Source organism: Entelurus aequoreus, linkage group LG20, assembly GCF_033978785.1.
Source record: "Entelurus aequoreus isolate RoL-2023_Sb linkage group LG20, RoL_Eaeq_v1.1, whole genome shotgun sequence".
NCBI classification, from domain to species: domain Eukaryota; kingdom Metazoa; phylum Chordata; class Actinopteri; order Syngnathiformes; family Syngnathidae; genus Entelurus; species Entelurus aequoreus.
This window is the reverse complement of record NC_084750.1, coordinates 22,641,604-22,662,956: the sequence shown is the minus strand read 5'-3', so window position 1 is coordinate 22,662,956 and position 21,353 is coordinate 22,641,604. Positions and strand designations below refer to the sequence as shown.

Below are 21,353 nucleotides of genomic sequence, written 5' to 3'. Positions count from 1 at the left end.
TTCGGCAGCACCTTCTCCCCGCCATTGTTGTTGTACTTTTTAGCGCTTCCAAAGAGGGCCTACTCACAGATTATGCTTGAACTATACTCTACTTTGTACTAGAAATGGCAAAAGCGAAAGATGCTTGTGCATGTACGAGCCAGTCGGCCCCACAACAAGAGGATAGAGAAAAAGAAGGAACTTATTGGCTACAGCGTCGGACTTCAATGGCAGACTTGCGCAAGACAGTTTGGGTAAATCTCTACCATATAAGGAAATATCTGCTGACATCACACTTAAAAACGTAACAAAATGGGCAAATTCCAAACGCAGAAAGTATGAAGGAAGGCAAGATATTTTTTTTTAATCGCTCTGCATTACCTCCATGGTTTGATTTCACATTTGTGGGGCTTGTGCAGAACAACAGGAACCAATAGGTAGGAAACGTTTGTTTGGCATTAAAGTGCCCCTCTAAGATGACGCTGACACACATGGTTGACAGCTTTTTGCAGTTTATTTACTACTGCAGGAGAGTCTAAAAAAACAATAAATGTCATGGCGCACTAAGACTTTTTCATGGTAACTTACCACAGCAAGACTGAACGTGAGACACCCAGAAATCAAGTCGCTTTGAGCTGGAAACATAGAAAAGAAGAGGCTTTATAGACCAAAACAAATATGCAAACATGATTTATTTCTTTAATACTCACTTGAGTAATCCGAGGAGGAATGCATTGAAGCGATGTTTGTTCTGCTTAAGCTGAGGCAGCTCTCCAACTCTAGCTTGAAGGTTGAACAGGGCTTGTGTTTTAGGTCCTGAATGAGAAAAATAGAATTAAATGAAGGAGACATATGCGAGAAAAATTCTAACTGATTAATATATAGTCAATTCTATTAATAGTATCCTAATTCTACATTACCCTACCTGGTCGGGTTGAAGCCTGGACCAGGCTCCAGGCGGAAGTTGGCCTTCTGCCTGCAATTAGGTCACTCTGGTGGGGCTTGAGGCCGTCCGTCAGCAAGCTGTGCAGGGCGGGGCAGAGGGACTGCAGTACCAGACGACCCAGCGATGGATTTACGGTGCTGTCTCCTGATAAGGCCTGGAAGACAGATGGACGGGGGAGTATGATACACAGTGGACGTCGATGGCCCTCAAACTGGTTAACTAATAGAGCTGCTGCGTTTATTTTGTTGTACGTTTTGACTAAAAAAATAACAATAATGGATTAGATTTAATTAGCGCTTTTTAAGCACTTTACATTGAGAATTGAGAACCTATTATTCAGTCACTTCATATCTGGTGGTAGGCTACATCTGTAGACAGAGATATAGTCGTAGTTAAAGGTTTACATACACTTGTAAAGAACATAATGTCATGGCTGTCTTGAGTTTCCAATAATTTCTGCAACACTTGTTTTTTTGTGATAGAGTGATTAGAGCACATACTTGTTGGTCACAAAAAACATTCATGAAGTTTGGTTCTTTTATAAATTTATTATGGGTCTACTGAAAATGTGAGCAAATCTGCTGGGTCAAAAGTATACATACAGCAATGTTAATATTTGGTTACATGTCCCTTGGCAAGTTTCACTGCAATAAGGCGCTTTTGGTAGCCATCCACAAGCTTCTGGCAAGTTTCTGGTTGAGTTTTTGACCACTCCTCTTGACAAAATTGGTGCAGTTCAGCTAAATTTGTTGTTTTTTTTCCTGACATGGACTTGTTTCTTCAGCATTGTCCACACATTTAAGTCAGGACTTTGGGAAGGCCATTCTAAAACCTTAATTCTAGCCTGATTTAGCCATTCCTTTACCACTTTTGACATGTGTTTGGGGTCATTGTCCTGTTGGAACACCCAACTGCGCCCAAGACCCAACTTCTGGACTGATGGAGAATTTGGAGGTAATCCTCCTTTTTCATTGTCCCATTTACTCTCTGTAAAGCACCAGTTCCATTGGCAGCAAAACCGGCCCAGACCATAATACTACCACCACCATGCTTCACAGTAGGAATGGTGTCCTGGGATTAAAGGACTCACCTTTTCTCCTCCAAACATATTGCTGGGTAATGTGGTCGAATAGCTCTATTTTTGTTTCATCTGACCACAGAACTTTCCTCCAGAAGGTCTTATCTTTGTCCATGTGGTAAGCAGCAAACTTTAGACGAGCCTTAAGGTGTCGCTTCTGGAGCAAGGGCTTCCTTCTTGCAAGGTAGCCTCTCAGTCCATGGCGATGCAAAACACGCTTGACTGTGGACACTGACACCTGTGTTCCAGCAGCTTCCAATTCATTGCAGACCTGCTTTTTGGTGGTTCTCGGTTGACTCTTGATCATCCTGACCAATTTTCTCTCAGCAGCAGGGGATAGTTTAAGTTTTCTTCCTGATTGTGGCAGTGACAAAACTGTACTTTATACTTACGAATAACTGTCTGCACAGTTGCTCTTGGGACCTAAAGCAGCTTTGAAATGGCTCCAAGTGACTTACCTGACTCGTTCAAGTCAATGATTCGTTTTTTCAGATCTGGGCTGGGTTCCTTTGACTTTCCCATTATCGGGTTAGTAACCGAGTCTAATGACTGCATCACATGAGCCCTATTTAAATGGGCTCAGAGAAGTCAACAGGTGTCGTCAATCATAATCACTCACATGAAGTTAAGAGGCCATGCCATGAAGCTAATTTAATTTGATTGTACATTTTCTTCATCACCAAAATTGATCATGTATGTTGCTGTATGTATACTTTTGACCCAGCAGATTTGCTCACATTTTCAGTCGACCCATAATAGATTCATAAAAGAACCAAACTTCATGAATGTTTTTTGTGACCAACAAGTATGTGCTCCAATCACTCTATCACAAAAAAATAAGAGTTGTAGAAAAAATTTGGAAACTCAAGACAGCCATGACAAGTGTATGTAAACGTTTGACCACGACTGTACATTGCGATATAGATTTTAGGCTATATCGCCCATCACTGGTCCGCAGTATCGGAGAGAGAGAAGACATGCAAAATACAGCAAAACCAAAGCTGGCACTGACCTTCTGAACCGCCGTCCGAGAAGAACTAAACTGAGCTAAGACGGCCTCCACTGCCACACTGACGGCGCCGACAAGAGCTGGAGGAGGACGACAGTGTGCGGTTACTAAACAGCGGGACACGGCAACACGAAACAGTGCGCCCGTACCTCTCTTTTCCAGGAGGTGCAGAGAGGACAGACGCAGGCCTCTCATTGGTTGCGGCGCATCTTCACCCATCCAGGACGTCTCACCTCGTTGCGCAGCTCCGCTGAACGACACACTGCGGACGGCTGGAGGTTGGCAGCCGTGAAAAAAAAAAAAAAAAAAAAATCAAAAAGAGGAATGACTTAGAGGAATAAAAAACAGAAATTAAACAAGCGCAAAAGAAACCATGAGGGAGAGAAATATTCTAACTAAAAATGTTAGTATTGGAGAGCCATAAGCGATGACGTGGAGAAGAAGGCAGAAAGAAGCAGATGGTACTACTGATCTAAGAGGGACCAAGCCTATCATGTGATTATCAGCATATCATGCAGTAGGTTTGGATTCGTTTTTGCCCCATCCCTCGTTTAAAGAAAGGCCTTTCCTCAATGTGAAGACCTGATACGTCCGAAAGAGATGATACAGAATTATCTGCCCTGGTGGTTGTTTGAGCACACTGCAGCTAGCCCTGGACACATTAACCAACATCCACTCATTAATAACACGCAGGATTCTCACAGGAATGAAGCCAAAATGCATCCTGTGAAGTGAAGTGAATTATATTTACACAGCGCTTTTCTTTAGTGACTCAAAGCGCTTTTACATAGTGAAACCCAATATCTAAGTACCAGTGTGGGTGGCACTGGGGGCAGGTGGGTTAAGTGTCTTGCCCAAGGACACAACGGCAGTGACTAGGATGGCGGAAGCGAGGATCGAACCTGGAACCCTCAAGTTGCTGGCACGGCCACTCTACCAACCGAGCGAGACGGTTTCTGTCAGAATAATTGTGTCTAAGTTATCACAAAACGGCGAGAGGACAAAAGCGGTCTTTGATCCTACCAAGCAAAAGGCTTGTAAAACTCCACTGTGTAGGATGGGAAGCGACATGAAGGTGTCGGTTTCTTTGATGTATTGTAATCCATAGGAAGATTTTGTCTGGGACGGTATAGCTCGGTTGGTGGAGTGGCCGTGCCAGCAACTTGAGGGTTCCTGGTTCGATCCCCGCTTCCACCATCCTAGTCACTGCCGTTGTGTCGTTGGGCAAGGCACTTTACCCACTTGCTCCCAGTGCCACCCACACTGGTTTACATGTAACTTAGACATTGGGTTTCACTATGTAAAGCGCTTTGAGTCACTAGAGAAAAGCGCTATATAAATATAATTCCCTTCCCCCTCTTGACCCGAGATCTACAAAGTGGAGAGGAAGCAGGACCTGACCCCCCTCCAGGCACTTTTTCTTTTAACTGTATTGTGACCAAAGGCAGCGGCTGTTTACGACCCCCTTCCTTTAGAAACAGCTGTTGCCATGTAATCAGGGAAAGTCCAAATAAAAGAGGAGGCGTACAATCTTTCGTTAGAGCGCGGTGGGAGACTGTACAAGAGTACAGCCCAGACGTTTCTCCTCAATTGAGCTAAATTGAATTTTGTCTCTGTTTAATTCCTTGCTTCTTTGTCTGTTTGATAGATGTCATCAGTGTTTGAACCTGACAGGTTCCTATACCAAATTGTATGGAAATACTGTGGAAGCTAAAAGTCAAAAACAAAAGTTGGACAAAAACGTCGGGTGAGCTGCTGATGTTGTTATTGATGTATGCGCAAAGCCACAATAGAAGGACACGCAGGGGGAAAGTTTGACGAAAAAAAACTGAACACGCAGCTCTGAAGTGAAGAAAATTATATTTATGTAGCGCTCTTCCTCTCGAGACTCAAAGCGCTTTACACGGTGAAACTCATTATGTTCCAGCCAGCAAGGTAAGATGGAATCAAACCTGGAACTCTCGAGCTCTACCATCTGAGCCACACTGTCCTGGCTGCTCATTACAACATGGCCAAAACAGAGGCAATGAGTTGAATCCACATTAGAGACTAACGGTAGCTCAGCTGCTTGTGAAAAGACACACCTCCCAGGGACACAGTAAGAGTCCCTTTTTTACGCTTGGGACGATGATAATTTACAAGTTTTATTATATAGCGCTTCTTTTTGCGCTTTAACCATAGAATTCTGTATCAATTTCCATGAAAACCCATCATAAAAGGATGGGGTAAAATTTATTACAGTTGCATTATGTATAGCTTTAGCGTTTCTTATCAAGCGGCGCCTCGGTTTTCGTCGAACCACGTTTTTCTTAAAAATGTTTTATTGGAAACTCAAAAAGACAGCCATGACATTATGTTCTTTACAAGTGTATGTAAACTTTTGACCACGGCTGTATGTGCCAGATGAAATACATTAATATTCTTTCTCACAGAATGTAAGAAATCAAGACAAAGCAATAAAAGAGAAAGCCAGACAAAGTGAAGAAGAAGAGAAATGGAGATCTTACTGGCCAGGCGAGGCTGCCGTGAAGCCTGGTAGAGTTTTGGGGGACGCGGGGGCGCACAGGGGGGCACAGGGGGGTAAAGGTGAGGGTAGTAAAGGGGAGCGACAAGGGCGGGGAGTGTGTGCGAGCGGGGGAAAAGTGGCGAGCTGAGGTCGGAGCCTGCCCCCGAGCGCTGGGGAGGGGAGAGGGCTCCTACGGGGGAGAGTCGGGGAGGGGAGCCCCCATGCAGTGGGCAGTTCTTGGAGCGGTGCAGGTAGTAGGTGGGCAGAGGGGGAAGCTCTTTGGAGGCCCTGATCTTGTTAGTGCTATGGTCTGTTTGCTTCTTTGGGTTGCATGAATAAGTCATCATGACATCTACGTTCCTATATGGCGTGGTGCAGCCCGGTGCGGCATTCGGGACTGCAAAGCCCGCCTTGTCACTGCAGTACAGGGAGTCCGAATTAGTCGGAGAATCCCAACTGTCATGGATTCTGTAGTCATTCAAATAGAATGCTGCTGCGTTTTGCTTAAGATCACGGTATTGAGCGTCAAAACCGGCCCTTGGGTCATTGCTGAACACAGAATCTAAGTCAAAGTCAGCTCGGGCCCACCGCGAGTCTAAAGACTCTCTGCCCGCATGAGCGTTTGGTCGGGCATTGATATGGAAGCGACCTGGGTGACCGTTAGAAGGAGCAGTGTGCAGGAAGTAGGGCTGGGGGGGCTGGGTGAGGGACAGCGGGGGGGAGGAAACTGATTATTGGAAAGGTGCAGGCGACGGGGGTGGTCAAACGATGGAATGGGATTGGATAGAAGACACGTCGAAAATGTGGCAAATAAATGGGAAGGAGAGAGAAATGCAGAGAATGTTAGTGTCTGTTGAGAGAAAACAATTACATTCTTCAGCATATAAACACACAACACTGAAGCAATACATCATATAAACAGTTACAACACATTCATTGTTGTATGGAGGTAAATGATTAATTAAAAACATTTAATTTTGAGTAGGTATGAGTGTATTCGCCTTTCGCTGGATCTCCGCGGTGGTCTCAGAGCGTTTCACGTTCGATCGTGCCATCATGAGTAGCGTTCGCGTTGTTTTCATCACCACTATACTATATATATATTTGTATATTTTGAGAAAACTAGGATACGTACCCTAGTTTTCTCAAAATATAAAAATTTTCCGATTGGACAAACTATTCACGCCCAAGCTCTATGGCAGACCTGGGCAAATTAAGGCCCGGGGGCCACATGCGGCCCGTTAAGCTTTTCAGTCTGGCCCGCCAGACATTCCCAAATAATTTTTTTAGATCTTTAAGATGGAAACTGTAGCTGCCATTATGATGTGCGGTGATGTTTTCTAATGACCATAAGTCTTCAACTATACAATATATTTCAATGGTTGGAATCTGCGCTTTTGCATGATATTTTAGTGACTAGTGTTGTCCCGATGCCAATATTATTTCGATACTTTTCGGGACTTTTCTAAATAAACGGTACCGGAAAAAATTGCATTATTGGCTTTATTTTAACAAAAAATCTTAGGGTGTGGCGGACCGGTACTTTTCAGAGGCGGTATGGTACCGAATATGATTCATTAGTATCGCGGTACTATACTAATACCCATATACCGTACAACCCTACTAGTGACTATGGTAATCTGCGTCACAGCAGGTCAGACGAGGCACCAAGCAGTGTGGGTGGGGAGCGTTTCCACAGAGTGTTTCCAGAGCGGCCAGCCTGAAATGTGGGTGCCAGGGACAGACGCAGAAGGAGATTTTAACAAGAAAGTTCTAAAGCTTAGTGATATATCTCATATATCAGATTGTAGATGTTTTTTGTTTTTTTACCCTCCGCGTTCATATTTCGCTGTGTTTGTTGCATTTGGCTTGATTGTAAAATATGTCGATTGAGAGGGGGTGTGACGTTCATATATTCTCAATATTCAGGGTTTTATATTTCATAGAAAAATTTAAAATTCCGTTTTTAATGCAGTCTGTCATAACATTTTTAGCATTCAATCAGACTTTATTGTGAGGTTTTGTATTAGTTTTCCTAAAAATAGATCTACCGGCCCCCAGACACATTTTTGTCTCTAAATTTGGCCCCCGAGTCAAAATAATTGCCCAGACCTGCTCTAAGGTCATGTCCACACAAACACGAACCTAATAAACGCATACTTACCTCTGTTTGTCAACACGCAAACGCATACTTTTGTCCTTAAAAACGCACACTTTCGCAAACGCTGGCCAGGGTGAAGAGTTCCAAAACTCTCAGTTCAGCGTAAGCTTGTACTAGTGTTGTCCCGATACCAATATTTTGGTACCAGTACCGGTACCAAAATGTATTTCGATACTTTGCGATACTTTTCTAAATAAAGGGTACCACAAAAAATTGCATTATTGGCTTTATTTTAACAAAAAATCTTACGGTCCATTAAACATATGTTTCCTATTGCAAGTTTGTCCTTAAATAAAATAGTAATCATACAAGACAACTTCTCTTTTAGTAGTAAGTAAACAAACAAAGGCTCCTAATTTAGTCTGCTGACACATGCAGTAAAATATTGTGTCATTGTGCCTTGTTAGTGTGTACTGATGTTAAAAACAATGTACACTTCATCGCACGTGTAATAATATATCCCTATATTGATGATTAAATGCATTATTATTCAGGAGTTTTGCAGCGGCACATGCACTAGGCACTTAAACATTCAGTTAAAAAGTTAAAGTACCAATGATTGTCACACACACTAGGTGTGGTGAAATTTGTCCCCCGCATTTGACCCATCCCCTTGTTCACCCCCTGGGAGGTGAGGGGAGCAGTGAGCAGCAGCGGTGGCCGTGCCCGGGAATCATTTTTGGTGATTTAACCCCCAATTCCAACCCTTGATGCTGAGTGCCAAGCAGGGAGGTAATGGGTCCCATTTTTATAGTCTTTGGTATGACTCGGCCCGGGTTTGAACTCACGACCTACCGATCTCAGGGCGGACATTCTAACCACTAGGCCACTGAGTAGGATTTAGGAGGTTTCTTTGGCTACTTGTTAATGTGCGCTGATTTTAGTAATAATCTTCACAAGTTAAACATGTTATAATTCCGCAAGTATTGGGTTTCAGCGTATGCGCGCTTTAGGCCCTTAAAAAAGATTCATAATATTCCCGGGCTCTGTGTAAGTGTGGGCTGGCACTAAAGATAATGCACACGTCTAGTGTATCAAAATTAACATAATAACAGAGGTGTAATGCCACCAAGTAAACTTGTGTTGCTTTTCCAGGCTTTTGATTGGACAAAACGTGCATGACAGCAGGTGTATGCGTTTTCTGTGGAGACAGAGACGGTTTTGAAACCACACTTGCGTGCGGATATGCGTTTTTTAAACTATCCCTGTCCGTGTGGACATGGCCTGGCAAAAGTTGGCGAGTTTACACTCAACAAAAATTCCCTGCAGAAAATTGACGGTGAGTAAAATGTTCATTGGAATCCCTATTATAATATAAGTTGTACATTTATCTGTGAGTCTGGCAAATATATTTTAAATTGATCGATTCGGACACAGATTTTTTTTGGAAACCGACGCGCCTGTTTGTTTTGTGCATCCTAAATCAAAATTTTCTGTCGCTTCCAACGATAATTTTGTGAATTTGATTTAAAAAAACATGCAACTGTAAAACCAATTTTTTCTGTGTATTTGTTTAGCAAGGTTTCCAATGATACTGACATTCTTAAAATGGGGTAAATATAAAGGGAAAAGCGGTAGAAAATGGATGGATGGATTAAGATAGTAATGACATTTTTAACAAAAAGGTCACACCTAAAATCCTGAGCCTATTAACCTATTTTATATCCAAATTTCTTTAAAATAGCCACCCGTTCCTCTGATTACTGCTTTGCACACTCTTGGCATTCTCTCGACGAGCTTTAAGAGGTAGAGGTAGGTACATTTATCTGTGAGTCTGCCAAATATATTTTAAATTGATCGATTCGGACACAGATTTTTTTTGGAAACCGCCGAGTACACGCCCGTTTGTTTTGTGAATCCCACGTCGAAATTTTCTGTCACTTCCAACGATAATTTTGTGAATTTGATTAAAAAAACATGTAACTGTTTATTTGTTTAGCAAGCTTTCCAATGATACTGGCATTCTTAAAATGGGGTAAATATTAATATAGTAATTACATTTTTAACAAAAAGGTCACACCTAGGAATGCTGAGCCTATTGACTTTGCATTGAAGAAATTAGTGCATTTTCACCGGTTTTAAAAATCCGTAACTTTCTTATTATTTATCACAAAATATACTTACATCACTAAAACCGTTTTTACAAGACATGTCTATATGGAAATATTTTTTATTTTAATTTAAATGTTTATCATACTGTACCATTTTTATTGGCGCGACCGGAAATGACGTAATCCACTTGTCATTTAACAGTGACTCGACAACTTCCGGTTACACTTTCCAAGACTATAATTGGCGAATGAACGTCAACAAACACCAGAACGAACCTACTTTGTTCATTTACACAATTTAATGACATGTAATGATTTATATCATTACCTCCCCGTCCTCTTTAATTTGTTTGCATTTATTTCGTCATTTTACTCGTTTTTGACACGCCGAGTCAGTCGTTACTCGGATAGTAAAGTTTTTAACTTAATTGCGTAAAATATAATTACCAGTCACTGCAGAACCTGGGTGAAGAGCGCCACAATTTCTACACAGTTACTTGTGGTATTAAGAGAAAAGAGAAAGAAAAGAGGCTGAAAGTACCTCGTTTGGACTCCGGTTTAGGGTTACAATGGACAACACTTCCTGTTTTTTTTACACTTCTTGCTTGTGATTGGACGTTATAAGCCCCGCCCCTACCACTCTTAAAGATGTACACACACCGTAAATGCTTTACTTGGGGTTTTGGATGTTGGGACTTCTTTTTAAAAGCTACGGTATTTATTGGCATAATAGCTCAAATAGTTAAGAATATTGTGTTTAGTATGGTAAAAAGAAATAAAAATAAGCTAGAAGTTCAATAATACCTCCTTTTCAACCGTTATCTTGAGGACAACAATACTAAAACAGTTTACAAATGTAGACATAGGGACAATAAGGACAAGATATATTACCTAAAGTTAAATAAATATGATTTAATATTTTCAATGAAAGACAAAGGTATAGAAATGTCCCCATTTAATAGAGAATAGATTAAATTTGGTATATTTATGAAAGATCGCAACCTAGAAATTATTATCAATATTATTATGTTGCAAGCTAAACTCTTCATACATAAAAGTCGATTACGGACAGTGAAACCCAAATTCTCCCATTGGATTAATGATTTCAATTTATTAATAAAATATTGGAATATGGTTAAAAATAGAAAAGCCCTTAAACTATTGTCTTTATTGCAGGATAATTTTTTTTGTATTTGTATCTGTATTTTTTAATTTGTTTCATATTTTTGTATTGTCTCTTACTCTTTTTAACAGTATTTGTTTGCATAAAGATGTTGCTCGCTCAACCCTGGGAATGTCTGTAATGTTGAAGTGTTTTGGAAGTTTTTTGATTTGTTTTGTATCTCGTCAATATAAGTTGTGTGTGTGTTCAGTTGTCCGATTAAAAAAACCAAAAAAAACAACAACATTAAGACAGACAACACTTCCTGTTTTTCGGACAGTCGTGGTCAAAAGTTTACATACACTTGTAAAGAACATAATGTCATGGCTGTCTTGAGTTTCCAATAATTTCTACAACTCTTATTTTTTTGTGATAGAGTGATTGGAGCACATACTTGTTGGTCACAATAAAACATTCATGAAGTTTGGTTCTTTTATGAATTTATTATGGGTCTACTGAAAATGTGAGCAAATCTGCTGGGTCAAAAGTATACATACAGCAATGTTAATATTTGCTTACATGTCCCTTGGCAAGTTTCACTGCAATAAGGCGCTTTTGGTAGCCATTCACAAGCTTCTGGTTGAAATTTTGACCACTCCTCTAGACAGAATTGGTGCAGTTCAGCTAAATGCGTTGGTTTTCTGACATGGATTTGTTTCTTCAGCATTGTCCACACTTTTAAGTCAGGACTTTGGGAAAGTCATTCAAAAACCTTAATTCTAGCCTGATTTAGCCATTCCTTTACCACTTTTGACGTGTGTTTGGGGTCATCGTCCCGTTGAAACACCCAACTGCGCCTAAGACCCAACCTCCGGGCTGATGATTTTAGGTTGTCTTGAAGAATTTGGAGGTAATCCTCATTTTTCATTGTCCCATTTACTTTCTGTATAGCACCAGTTCCATTGGCAGCAAAACAAGCCCAGAGCATAATACTACCACCACCATTAAAAGGCCTCACATTTTCTCCTCCAAACATATTGCTGGGTATTGTGGCCAAACAGCTCAATTTTTGTTTCATCTGACATCACATGGACAAAAATAAGACCTTCTGGAGGAAAGTTCTGTGTTCATATTTTAGAATGGCCTTCCCAAAGTCCTGACTTAAACGTGTGGTGAATGCTGAAGAAACAAGTCCATGTCAGAAAACCAACAAATTTAGCTGAACAGCACCAATTTTGTCAAGAGGAGTGGTCAAAAATTCAACCAGAAGCTTGTGGATGGCTACCAAAAGCGTCTTATTGCAGTGAAACTTGCCAAGGAACATGTAAGCAAATATTAACATTGCTGTATGTATACTTTTGACCCAGCAGATTTGCTCACATTTTCAGTAGACCCATAATAAATTCATAAAAGAACCAATTTTGTTTTTTGTGACAAACAAGTATGTTTTCCTATCACTGTATCACAAAAAATAAGAGTTGTAGAAATTATTGGAAACTCAAGACAGCCATGACATTATGCTCTTTACAAGTGTATGTAAACTTTTGACCACGACTGTGCATAATACTCTTACGGTGTAAACACACCTAAAAAACTTTAGATTGGCGCCTGTTTGATAAATGCCAATGTAATATATATATAAGGGATATTAAGGTTGTAATTGTGAATAGCTCATTGTTTATTGTGGTCAAAAGACACGTAGTTTGAAATAAACAAATATTTATTTTGGTCAGCTTTTGTTTGTCTTCAGTTCCAACAGCAGCACATGAGTTATGAAACCTGATCGGAGCTATTTGTGAGCCACTCTTGGGAAAGGGGAGGCAGGGTAGACAGAACGAGGAAAAACACCGTTTAGACCTCCCAAAGGTGACGGGCTTTAAAATCACTAAGAGCAATTTAGATGTGCCAGGATATATATTGCGATGGGGAAAAAGAGGTAAGTGAGTTGGGCGAAAGAGAAAAGAAGCTCAGAGGACTTTGGAATGAATAATTAAGCACGGCAGCGATGACATCACACTTTAATAACCAGAGACTTGGAAAACTGTCTGGAACGTGTCCAATATTCTCCTCATAATGACTTTTATCCCTTCATATCTCACACGGTTACCTCTTACATTGTGGAGTCACCAATCGTTAAACTATCATTTTTTTCTGACTCCTGCTCATCTTCCATCTTGCTCGCTCTGCTGCATGCTGTCCATTAAAAATAATCTACACTTTCATCTGCTTTGGTTTTTTTCTATTTGAAATCGGAACTGTACCACATTGTGGTATAAATAATAAATAGAGAAACCCCTACTAAGTAAGTTTATAGACTCTCAAAAATGGATTATCGCAATGCTGACTTAGCATCATTAGCATTTTATCAGTGGAAAAAAATAGTATAACTATTCCTTTATAATATTTTTAATACAGTTAAATCCACTTAAATTGTTCCCCAGTTGTGTTGACAACCTGTCTACGTTGACAACTTATCAATTCCCGGTCACCATGTTCTTCTTATTACTAAAAAGTGGCTGCTTGATAGTTTGGTTATTCCCAACCAAACTATTGGGTTGAATTATTTAACCCAAAAATTGAGTTATGCTAACTCAATGTTGGGTGATTGTAAATAATGTTAATGAGATTAATCCACAATAAAATTCCCTTCAAGAAAAAAGTAACTTTTTAATTAAAAAAAAAACATATCACCCAAAATTTGTTACTTGTTGAAAAACAACCCAAAAATGGTTAATCATTTAGAAAACCCAGAAATTGAGTTAAAATAATAACCTTATAACCCAAAAAATGGATTGCTATTCATAAAAATAACTCCAAAATCGAACCCAACACTAGCAACTCATTAATTGGATAATAAAAATAACCCAGTATTTTTTTGTGTGTATAATAGTACCGAATTCGGTAAGCAGTGCTGTCCCAGTGCACAGTAAGTCTCAAAATAAAAGATGGCAGTATTAGCCAAGATATTACCAATAATTTTTTTTAGTTGATTGTTAGCTGCCGATAGTTAAAAACTTTATTTTGATGAAAACGTTCAGGAAATGTCACACGTCGGATAAGTAACAAGTAATTAGTTTTTTCTGGGGGGCCGGATCACCGCCTGAATTCAGGATTTTTTAAAAGGATTCTGTACTTTTGGAAGATAGGGTTTTTTAGATGTCATTGTAGTCAAGACATACAACAAATTTAGAGCAGATGCTCCTTTAGCTAAAAGTATACATATCCAAATGAAGAATCCGAATGAAAAAAGGCACAAATGGCAGATAACCATGTCAACAAATTGCCTTAAGTAAAAAAAAAAAAAAATACAAAACAATAACACTTTAACCTATTCGTCTTATGTCTCCAAAGTCCCAAGTAAATATGCAAGCAATGTCTAGTTTTGGTTTGTACAACCTCCAATCTGAGGAGCATCTACACTGTACTTGTAATTAGGGATGTCTGATAATGGCTTTTCTGCCGATATCCGATATTCCGATATTGTCCAACTCTTAATTACCGATACCGATATCAACCGATACCGATATATACAGTCGTGGAATTAACACATTATTATGCCTAATTTGGACAACCAGGTTTGGTGAAGATAAGGTCCTTTTTAAAAACATTAATAAAATCAAATTAGATAAATAAATTAAAATCATTTTCTTGAATAAAAAATAAAGTAAAGAAATATAAAAACAGTTACATAGAAACTAGTAATTAATGAAAATGAGTAAAATTAACTGTTAAAGGTTAGTACTATTAGTGGACCAGCAGCACGCACAATCATGTGTGCTTACGGACTGTATTCCTTGCAGACTGCATTGTTATATATTGATATATAATGTAGGAACCAGAATATTATTAACAGAAAGAAACAACCCTTTTGTGTGAATGAGTGTAAATGGGGGCGGGGGGAGGGAGGTATTTTGGGTTGGTGCACTATCTGTAAGTGTATCTTGTGTTTTTTATGTTGATTTAATAAAAAAAGAAACAACAAAAAAAAAACAACCTGATACCGATAATAAAAAAAACGATACCGATAATTTCCGATATTACATTTTAAAACATTTATCGGCCGATAATATTGGTAGGCCGATATTATCGGACATCTCTACTTGTAATTGTTTAGCATGATCAATTAGAGTGTTTTGTTAGTAGCACAATTTGTAGACAACCTTGTCATGAGAATTTATTTTGGGTATAAGTAAATGATTTAGGTCTGTTATCGCAATTTAAGTTCATTACAATTTCCTCTTTGGCTTAGTAACATTAGACAAAAACCATTGAGCATATTTGTCTTAGAATTTTAGGACGAAAACCTCCGAGGTAAGCCTAGTGTTGTATATCTGGAGCGTTTGAGTGTTAACCAAGTGTTGCCAAGCGGACCGAAAGCTGAGCTTCTCCGGCTGTATACCCGTAGAGTTATCAAAGTTAAAATATGAGAAATGTACGAGAACAGGAGGAAAAGCCAAATACGTGAGTTTCCCAGAAAAATCGAGAAGGTTGACGGGTATGGTGTAGGTGGTCCACATATCAGATCATCATAGCCCTACCTTGTCCCCCACCGTTGTTAACACATACTTGAAAATAGCATCATCATAAAATGGCTTCTCACCAGTGGTTCTTGATTCAAGAGTCCTCCCTCCGTCGGCTTGTCCTCGAACATCTGCCTCGTCTTCTTCCCGCCGTTCTTTCTCCTCCCTCTTCATATCTTCCCGCTCCCACTCCCTGCTCATCGTCCACAGGCTGCTGTCGCTGACCGAACCGCCAGTTTTGTCGCTTCTTTTCCCGCTCTCCTGGTCGGCCCTCTGGAGCATTTCCTTCAGCGCCGCCATGGAGGTGAGGGCCGGAGGTGGCTGCATGAGCAGGGCCTGAGCCTGCGAGGTGTACTCCCACTGACTGCCCCCGCTGCCCTCCTTCTCCCGCCTCCACTTCAGGTTGTACAGTATGTCGGGGTCAGGGGTGATGACCGTGGGGTCGGGGTCCGGCTCCATGATAACCCTAGTTGCAGGGGCGGCGCTCTTGTTGCGGTAGCGCAGCTCTTTGAAGCTAGTGACCTTTGGTGCTGTGGGGCTCTTTTTTGCCGTCTCTACCTGAGGTTTTTTTATTTCGGGGGGCTGTGGCGGGGCGGCTGCATCGGGGGTGAATGCTATGAGCCAATCAAAGCGCTCAGGCTGTGCAGAGTTAGCCTGGAGAGTGCTGGCTTTGAGGGATGGCACACTTGGGGGTACTGGGGGCAGTGGGCGAGGTGGAGGAGGAGGGGCAGGTGAAGTGAGTCCCTTGGCTGCATTTTGACCAGACTCAAAGTTATTAGCTTTAGTTTCTTGCATATTACTGAAGATGGTGCTGTAGTAAGTGTCTGATGTCAGAATACTGTTATTCTTCCTTCTTCGTGCCATGCCAGAGAATGAGGTGGTTCTCTGGGCTTCCATCTTTACTTCCTCTGGAAAAACTGACTCTTGAGTCCTCGCCAGTTTGCTTTTGCTGCTCCATCCATCTTTGCCGTATTCTTCTCTTAGCCTGAACTCAACTGGCTCTCCGCAGACCTCTTCCTCTAATGACCCAACGCAGTCGCCGAGCTCCGGGCTCAGTTTGAGGAGTTCGGCCTGGGTCAACCCTGCAAGCATCAGGAGCTTTCGGATCTCCACATCCAGAGCATGGAAGGAAGGTGGAGGAGGCAGGGCAGGTGGAGGTACACTTAGAGGAGGCAGAGAGGAGGAGATAATGGGCGGAGGAGGCAAAGGAGGGGGGCGGGTAGTAGGAGGCGGTAAGGACAGGGGGGTCTTTTCTTGTTCGGCTTGAAGGGCAGCAAGGCGCTGCGCCTCCTTCCTAGCGAGATGTCGCCTTCGGGGTGGGGGAATGGGAGGAGTCGGGGTGGGTACTGACGGGGAGGAAGCGGTGTAAAGAGTAAGGTAAGGGACTGGTTTAGAGAGAGGGAGGGGAGGGATGGACGGTGGCGACAAAGGCAAGGATTTCTCGCAACGAAAGGTGGTAAATGTGGGAGAGGAAGAGTTGGGGGAGAAGGTGGTCAAGGTAGGAGAGGTGGTAACGGCCATGGAGGTGGTCTCCCGGCTGATATTGATGTAGGTGTGGAGGTCGGAGTTGACACTGGCGTGACGTGCCGGAGGTTTCGGGGGTCGAGGTGGCGGCTCAGCAGGGGAAGGGCTGAGGGAGTCCGGAGCGAGAGGATCATCGCTGTCCGATGGAGCGGTAAGGTCAACCCCTGCATCAGAGAACTCCTGAGATTCTCCCATAAACCCTCCTCGGGTTTTATACAACTTCCAGCCGATGTCAATGTTGCCCATTTCATCCATCAAATCGGAGAGGTCCCGCTCTTCGAGATCTCCAAGATCCAATCCCTTCTCATGTAGTCTGGAGATGTAGGCCAGTTTGACCTCCCTGTTGACCTTCTCCAAGCGATCCAGGTGATCTAACCGATCCCGTAAGACATCCCAGTTCTGCTCACCCTCTAAATCCCAGCGAGCCACTTGGATCACCTGGCTGAAGCGTTCCATTTTCCCAAACTCTCCGACCGATTCTAGGAAGTCGAGCAAACCCAGCTTGGTGACTTCGGGATCGCCTTTAACTCCCAAGTAGTCTGGAGAAGGAGTGTCCAGGGCGGAGGGGTAGCCCTCATCTGGGGATGAAATGGGGGTGTGTGACGTAAAAGAGTAGGGGCCACGGCCAAGAGGTAAGGCGGGGAGTGACCGTGCGGGCGGATGACATTCAGGAGACAAGACCTTGACTGATTGGTTTTGGGGGGTGTATTGTTCTGCACAGTCAGACTCCAGATCGGAGCAGGAGCTAATAGAAGTAGAGGAGGACGAGGTAGAAGAGGAGAGCGAGAACTCCAAGAGAGATGGCGGGCAGTCACAGCATGAGGGCACCAGGGTATCATCGTCGTCGTCGTCGTCATCGCAATCACCGTCATCCTCGTCATCAATGTCAATGTCACCACTGCTGCTTTCATCGTCCTCTTCTTCTGATTTGACATCTTTCTTATCGTCCATGTCTGATTTATTTTCATCCACGGCGGCAGGCTGGGGAGCAGGCTCCAGTTTGGGGGCCTCCACCTGAGGGGGAAACTCCTTGGTCCCCGTCCTTTCTTGCCTCGAAGTTGCGACGGCCGGAGGCGGCGGAGGAAGCTGCAGTTGATGCCTGAGAGAAACGGTGTTGTTGTTGTTGTGGTTATGGTTGAACATGCTGTTGTTGTCCTGCGGCGAGCGCCCGTCGCAGCAGAGACATGGCAGGCTTGGCTCGTTGCAGTTGGGGTCGAGGGGGAGAACCGCGGGAGGTGGTGGAAGAGTTGGGGCGATCTTGCTTGCCACAGACGCACGGACGCTCTTGGGTTTGGGTTTAGCTGGTTTGGAGGTGGCAGCGCAAGCTTTTTGAGCTCCAAATCGGCTTTGGCTGATTGGTGCTCGAGGCTGCACCGCCGGCCTGGTTCTGGGGAGAGCGACGGGAGCTCTGGTCACCCGTCGAGGAGAGGGTGAAGAGATGGTATTCATGTTTTTATCCTCCTTTTGAACACCACGAGATCTTGGTGCAGCTAAAGTAGCGGTCCGCCTGCTGACATCAAAACGCCGTGGCTTGGCAGGCTGAGAGGAGCAACCGGAGGACTGCATTGTGGGAATGAGAGTTTTTTGAAACTATGAAAGTCTGATATTGGGTTGCTATAGAAACTGAGCTGAATGATGACGCAGTGTGATGATCACATCTTGGACTGAACGCCTAGAACCTGAAACAACAAAAGAGACACAACATTGATTATATACATAGATTCAATGTCATAAATACAGTTTTAGGACATTATCGCAATACATTGTGTACTTTTTTTTAAGTTAGTGTTTCATGGAAGGAAACATATAAAATGGACAAAATACCAAAATATAATTAAAACTTGATAGGCAGAATCAGTGTTTAATTTTTTTTTAAGTAGAACATTTTAATTTTTACAGCAGTTTTTGGGAAGCATAACCGGGACGAAAACCCCCCAAAAAACTACTCAGTAGTCGATGTGGCCGATACTACAAATTTAAGTATCGATTGATCCAATACTACATACAGAGCCAACTACATAACTCAGTGGTCCCCAAACTACGGCCCGTGGGCCGGATCCGGCCCGCCAGCATCCAAATTCATGCCCGCGGGAAGTCCCAAGTTAAAATATTTTAATTTTATTTTAGTATTACTATTTTAAAGATGTCCTTTCTAATCCATTTTCTACCCGCTTGTTACTCTCTTTGTCTCCTAGCAGCTCAGGCAAATCATATTGTTTAAAAATGCATTTTCCCATTGATAATGTGACATCATAGCGCTCGAATATGTATATATATATATATATATATATATATATATATATATATATATATATATATATATATATATATATATATATATATATATATTATATATATATATATATATATATTTCCCTGCTCTTCAGGGGATTTTATTATATATTTTATTATAAAATCCCCTGTTTCGCAGGTTTCCCTGCAAGGCCCTGCTCAGTGGCCTTGTGGTTGGAGTGTCCGCCCCGAGATCGGTAGGTCGTGAGTTCAAACCCCGGCCGAGTCACACCAAAGACTATAAAAATGGGACCCATTACCTCCCTGCTTGGCACTCAGCATCAAGGGTGGGAATTGGGGGTTAAATCACCAAAATGATTCCCGAGCGCGGCCACCGCTGCTGCTCACTGCTCCCCTCACCTCCCAGGGGGTGGTACAAGGGGATGGGTCAAATGCAGAGGGTAATTTCACCACACCTAGTGTGTGTGTGTGACTATCAGTGGTACTTTAACTGAACTTTAACTTGTAGTTTTCACTAACAAATTTGGAGGCGTTGAAATCGCCATGTAAAATCGCTAATGCTAGTTAATGCATGTCAATAGCAACGCTAATGCATATTAGCATCGAGCTCATACATTTTTGGAAAAGTGGAGCCTTACTTGACTCACGGAGCGAATATGCAGTATAACTGTACAACTCCTCTCTGGGGGGTGCTAGGATGACAGGGGATGCAAAACAATAACAGTGCGATACTTTTTCATAACATGGTCACTACTGCCTAGTTTCTCTTGTTATATTCTTAATTTACTGTTATATTTTTATTCTCATTGTTGCTTTTTATTTTTATTGTTATTGTAATATTTTTCTATTTTGTTTCCATTTATACCCTCATTATTTACTTTTTAAATTCGATCTCAATTCTGTACACTGCTGCTGGAATTGTAATTTTCCTGAGGGAACTCTCCTGAAGGAATCAATAAAGTACCATCTATCGATCTATCTATAAAATAAAAACGAGCTGTGAGCCGGAAATCACCCTTGGGCCGCAGTTTGGACACCCTTTAGTGTTGAAGTCCCTTTAAACAATTCCTATCAACGCAATGAATCGGCAATGTTGCTCATCGTCATCTGTTCCTCACTTTACAGCTGCCAGTCTGTGCATGCATCCCCCTCACCATGCTTCCGGCATGCTTTAAAAAAAAAAAAAAAAAAAAAGAATGTCTCTTTAAGGGAGAAGTGGAGCAGGAATAATCGGACAAGCGAGGCCGCATGACAAAACGCTATTGCTCATTCCTGCACTGTGCTTGCCCTTCACAGCACTAGAATATCAATCACCTTTTTCTTTGGCTTCCCCCCCCCCTTTTCTATGACTTTGATAACACAAGCAAGCTTTTTTGTGAATGATGTCATATATCTACAGTATTCAGCCTGCATGTATCGATCCTATGTGATGGAGACTGGGAGGGGATGGGAGGACGATGAGGATGAGGAAGGAGAGAAGGGGTACCATCCGCATCGCCCTGATAGGAAGGCCTGTCCGATTTTTGCCCGGCTATTATACTCGTAAATAACGTCAGCTCAAAGCACAATGGCTGTAAAATAAAAATAAAAAAAGGTGGCCATTTGAGGAAGTAGGCCAATTGGGATTGGCGCGAGACGGTGGATGGACACAAGCGACGAGCATCCGGGTATTTATATACCTACACAACGCATTTGAAAAAAAAACATGATAATAAAGTACCGGACTCACGTTTGTCGGTGCGGGAAGGAGCGCGCCATCTCGTCGTCCCCGAGTCCGCGTCACGGTGCCTCTCTCCCCGGACGTGAACACCGCCGTCACCAGCATCTCCCGAGCGCCTCCGAAGGAGAGCCGAGTTGTAACGAACCGGAAAAAAAAGAGAAAGAGGAGCAGGAGAGGCGGGGGGGGAGTCACGTGTCCGACGCTGCAAGGGGGCGCGGAGACGCAACGTCATCGCTGACGTCATCAACACATCTCATTCAAGTCGTACTTTTTTATTTTTTATTTAAAACGCTCCCAGATTACCGTAATGTACCGAATAGACGACCTTTTTTTTTGGAATTTTTTATTTCTATTTTTTAAACATAATCTATCTTTTTTTCTTCTCTTTTTTTCTCCCATATCACGTTTTCAAATCAGTTAAATCACTTACCGACACTCAAAGGGGGTACTTGAGATAAAAAAAAAAAAACAGAATACATATAAGTCAGAAAAGTACAAACTTTT

General features: G+C 42.1%; 1 protein-coding gene across 1 annotated transcript in view; it reads right to left on the bottom strand.

The window, feature by feature from the left end:
• The window catches only part of rusc1 (RUN and SH3 domain containing 1), a 39,813-nt gene extending 18,854 nt beyond the window's left edge, over positions 1–20,959 (bottom strand). The window contains exons 1-7 of the mRNA XM_062029644.1: positions 20,859–20,959; positions 15,433–18,555; positions 3,162–3,284; positions 3,016–3,092; positions 905–1,079; positions 690–795; positions 568–614 (exon numbers count right to left, since the gene is read on the bottom strand). Of these exons, the coding sequence (XP_061885628.1) occupies positions 568–614; positions 690–795; positions 905–1,079; positions 3,016–3,092; positions 3,162–3,284; positions 15,433–18,442 (3,538 nt within the window). The 5' untranslated portion in view covers positions 18,443–18,555; positions 20,859–20,959. The remainder of the gene's footprint in view (positions 1–567; positions 615–689; positions 796–904; positions 1,080–3,015; positions 3,093–3,161; positions 3,285–15,432; positions 18,556–20,858) is intronic.
• Between the last annotated feature and the right edge of the window lie 394 nt (positions 20,960–21,353).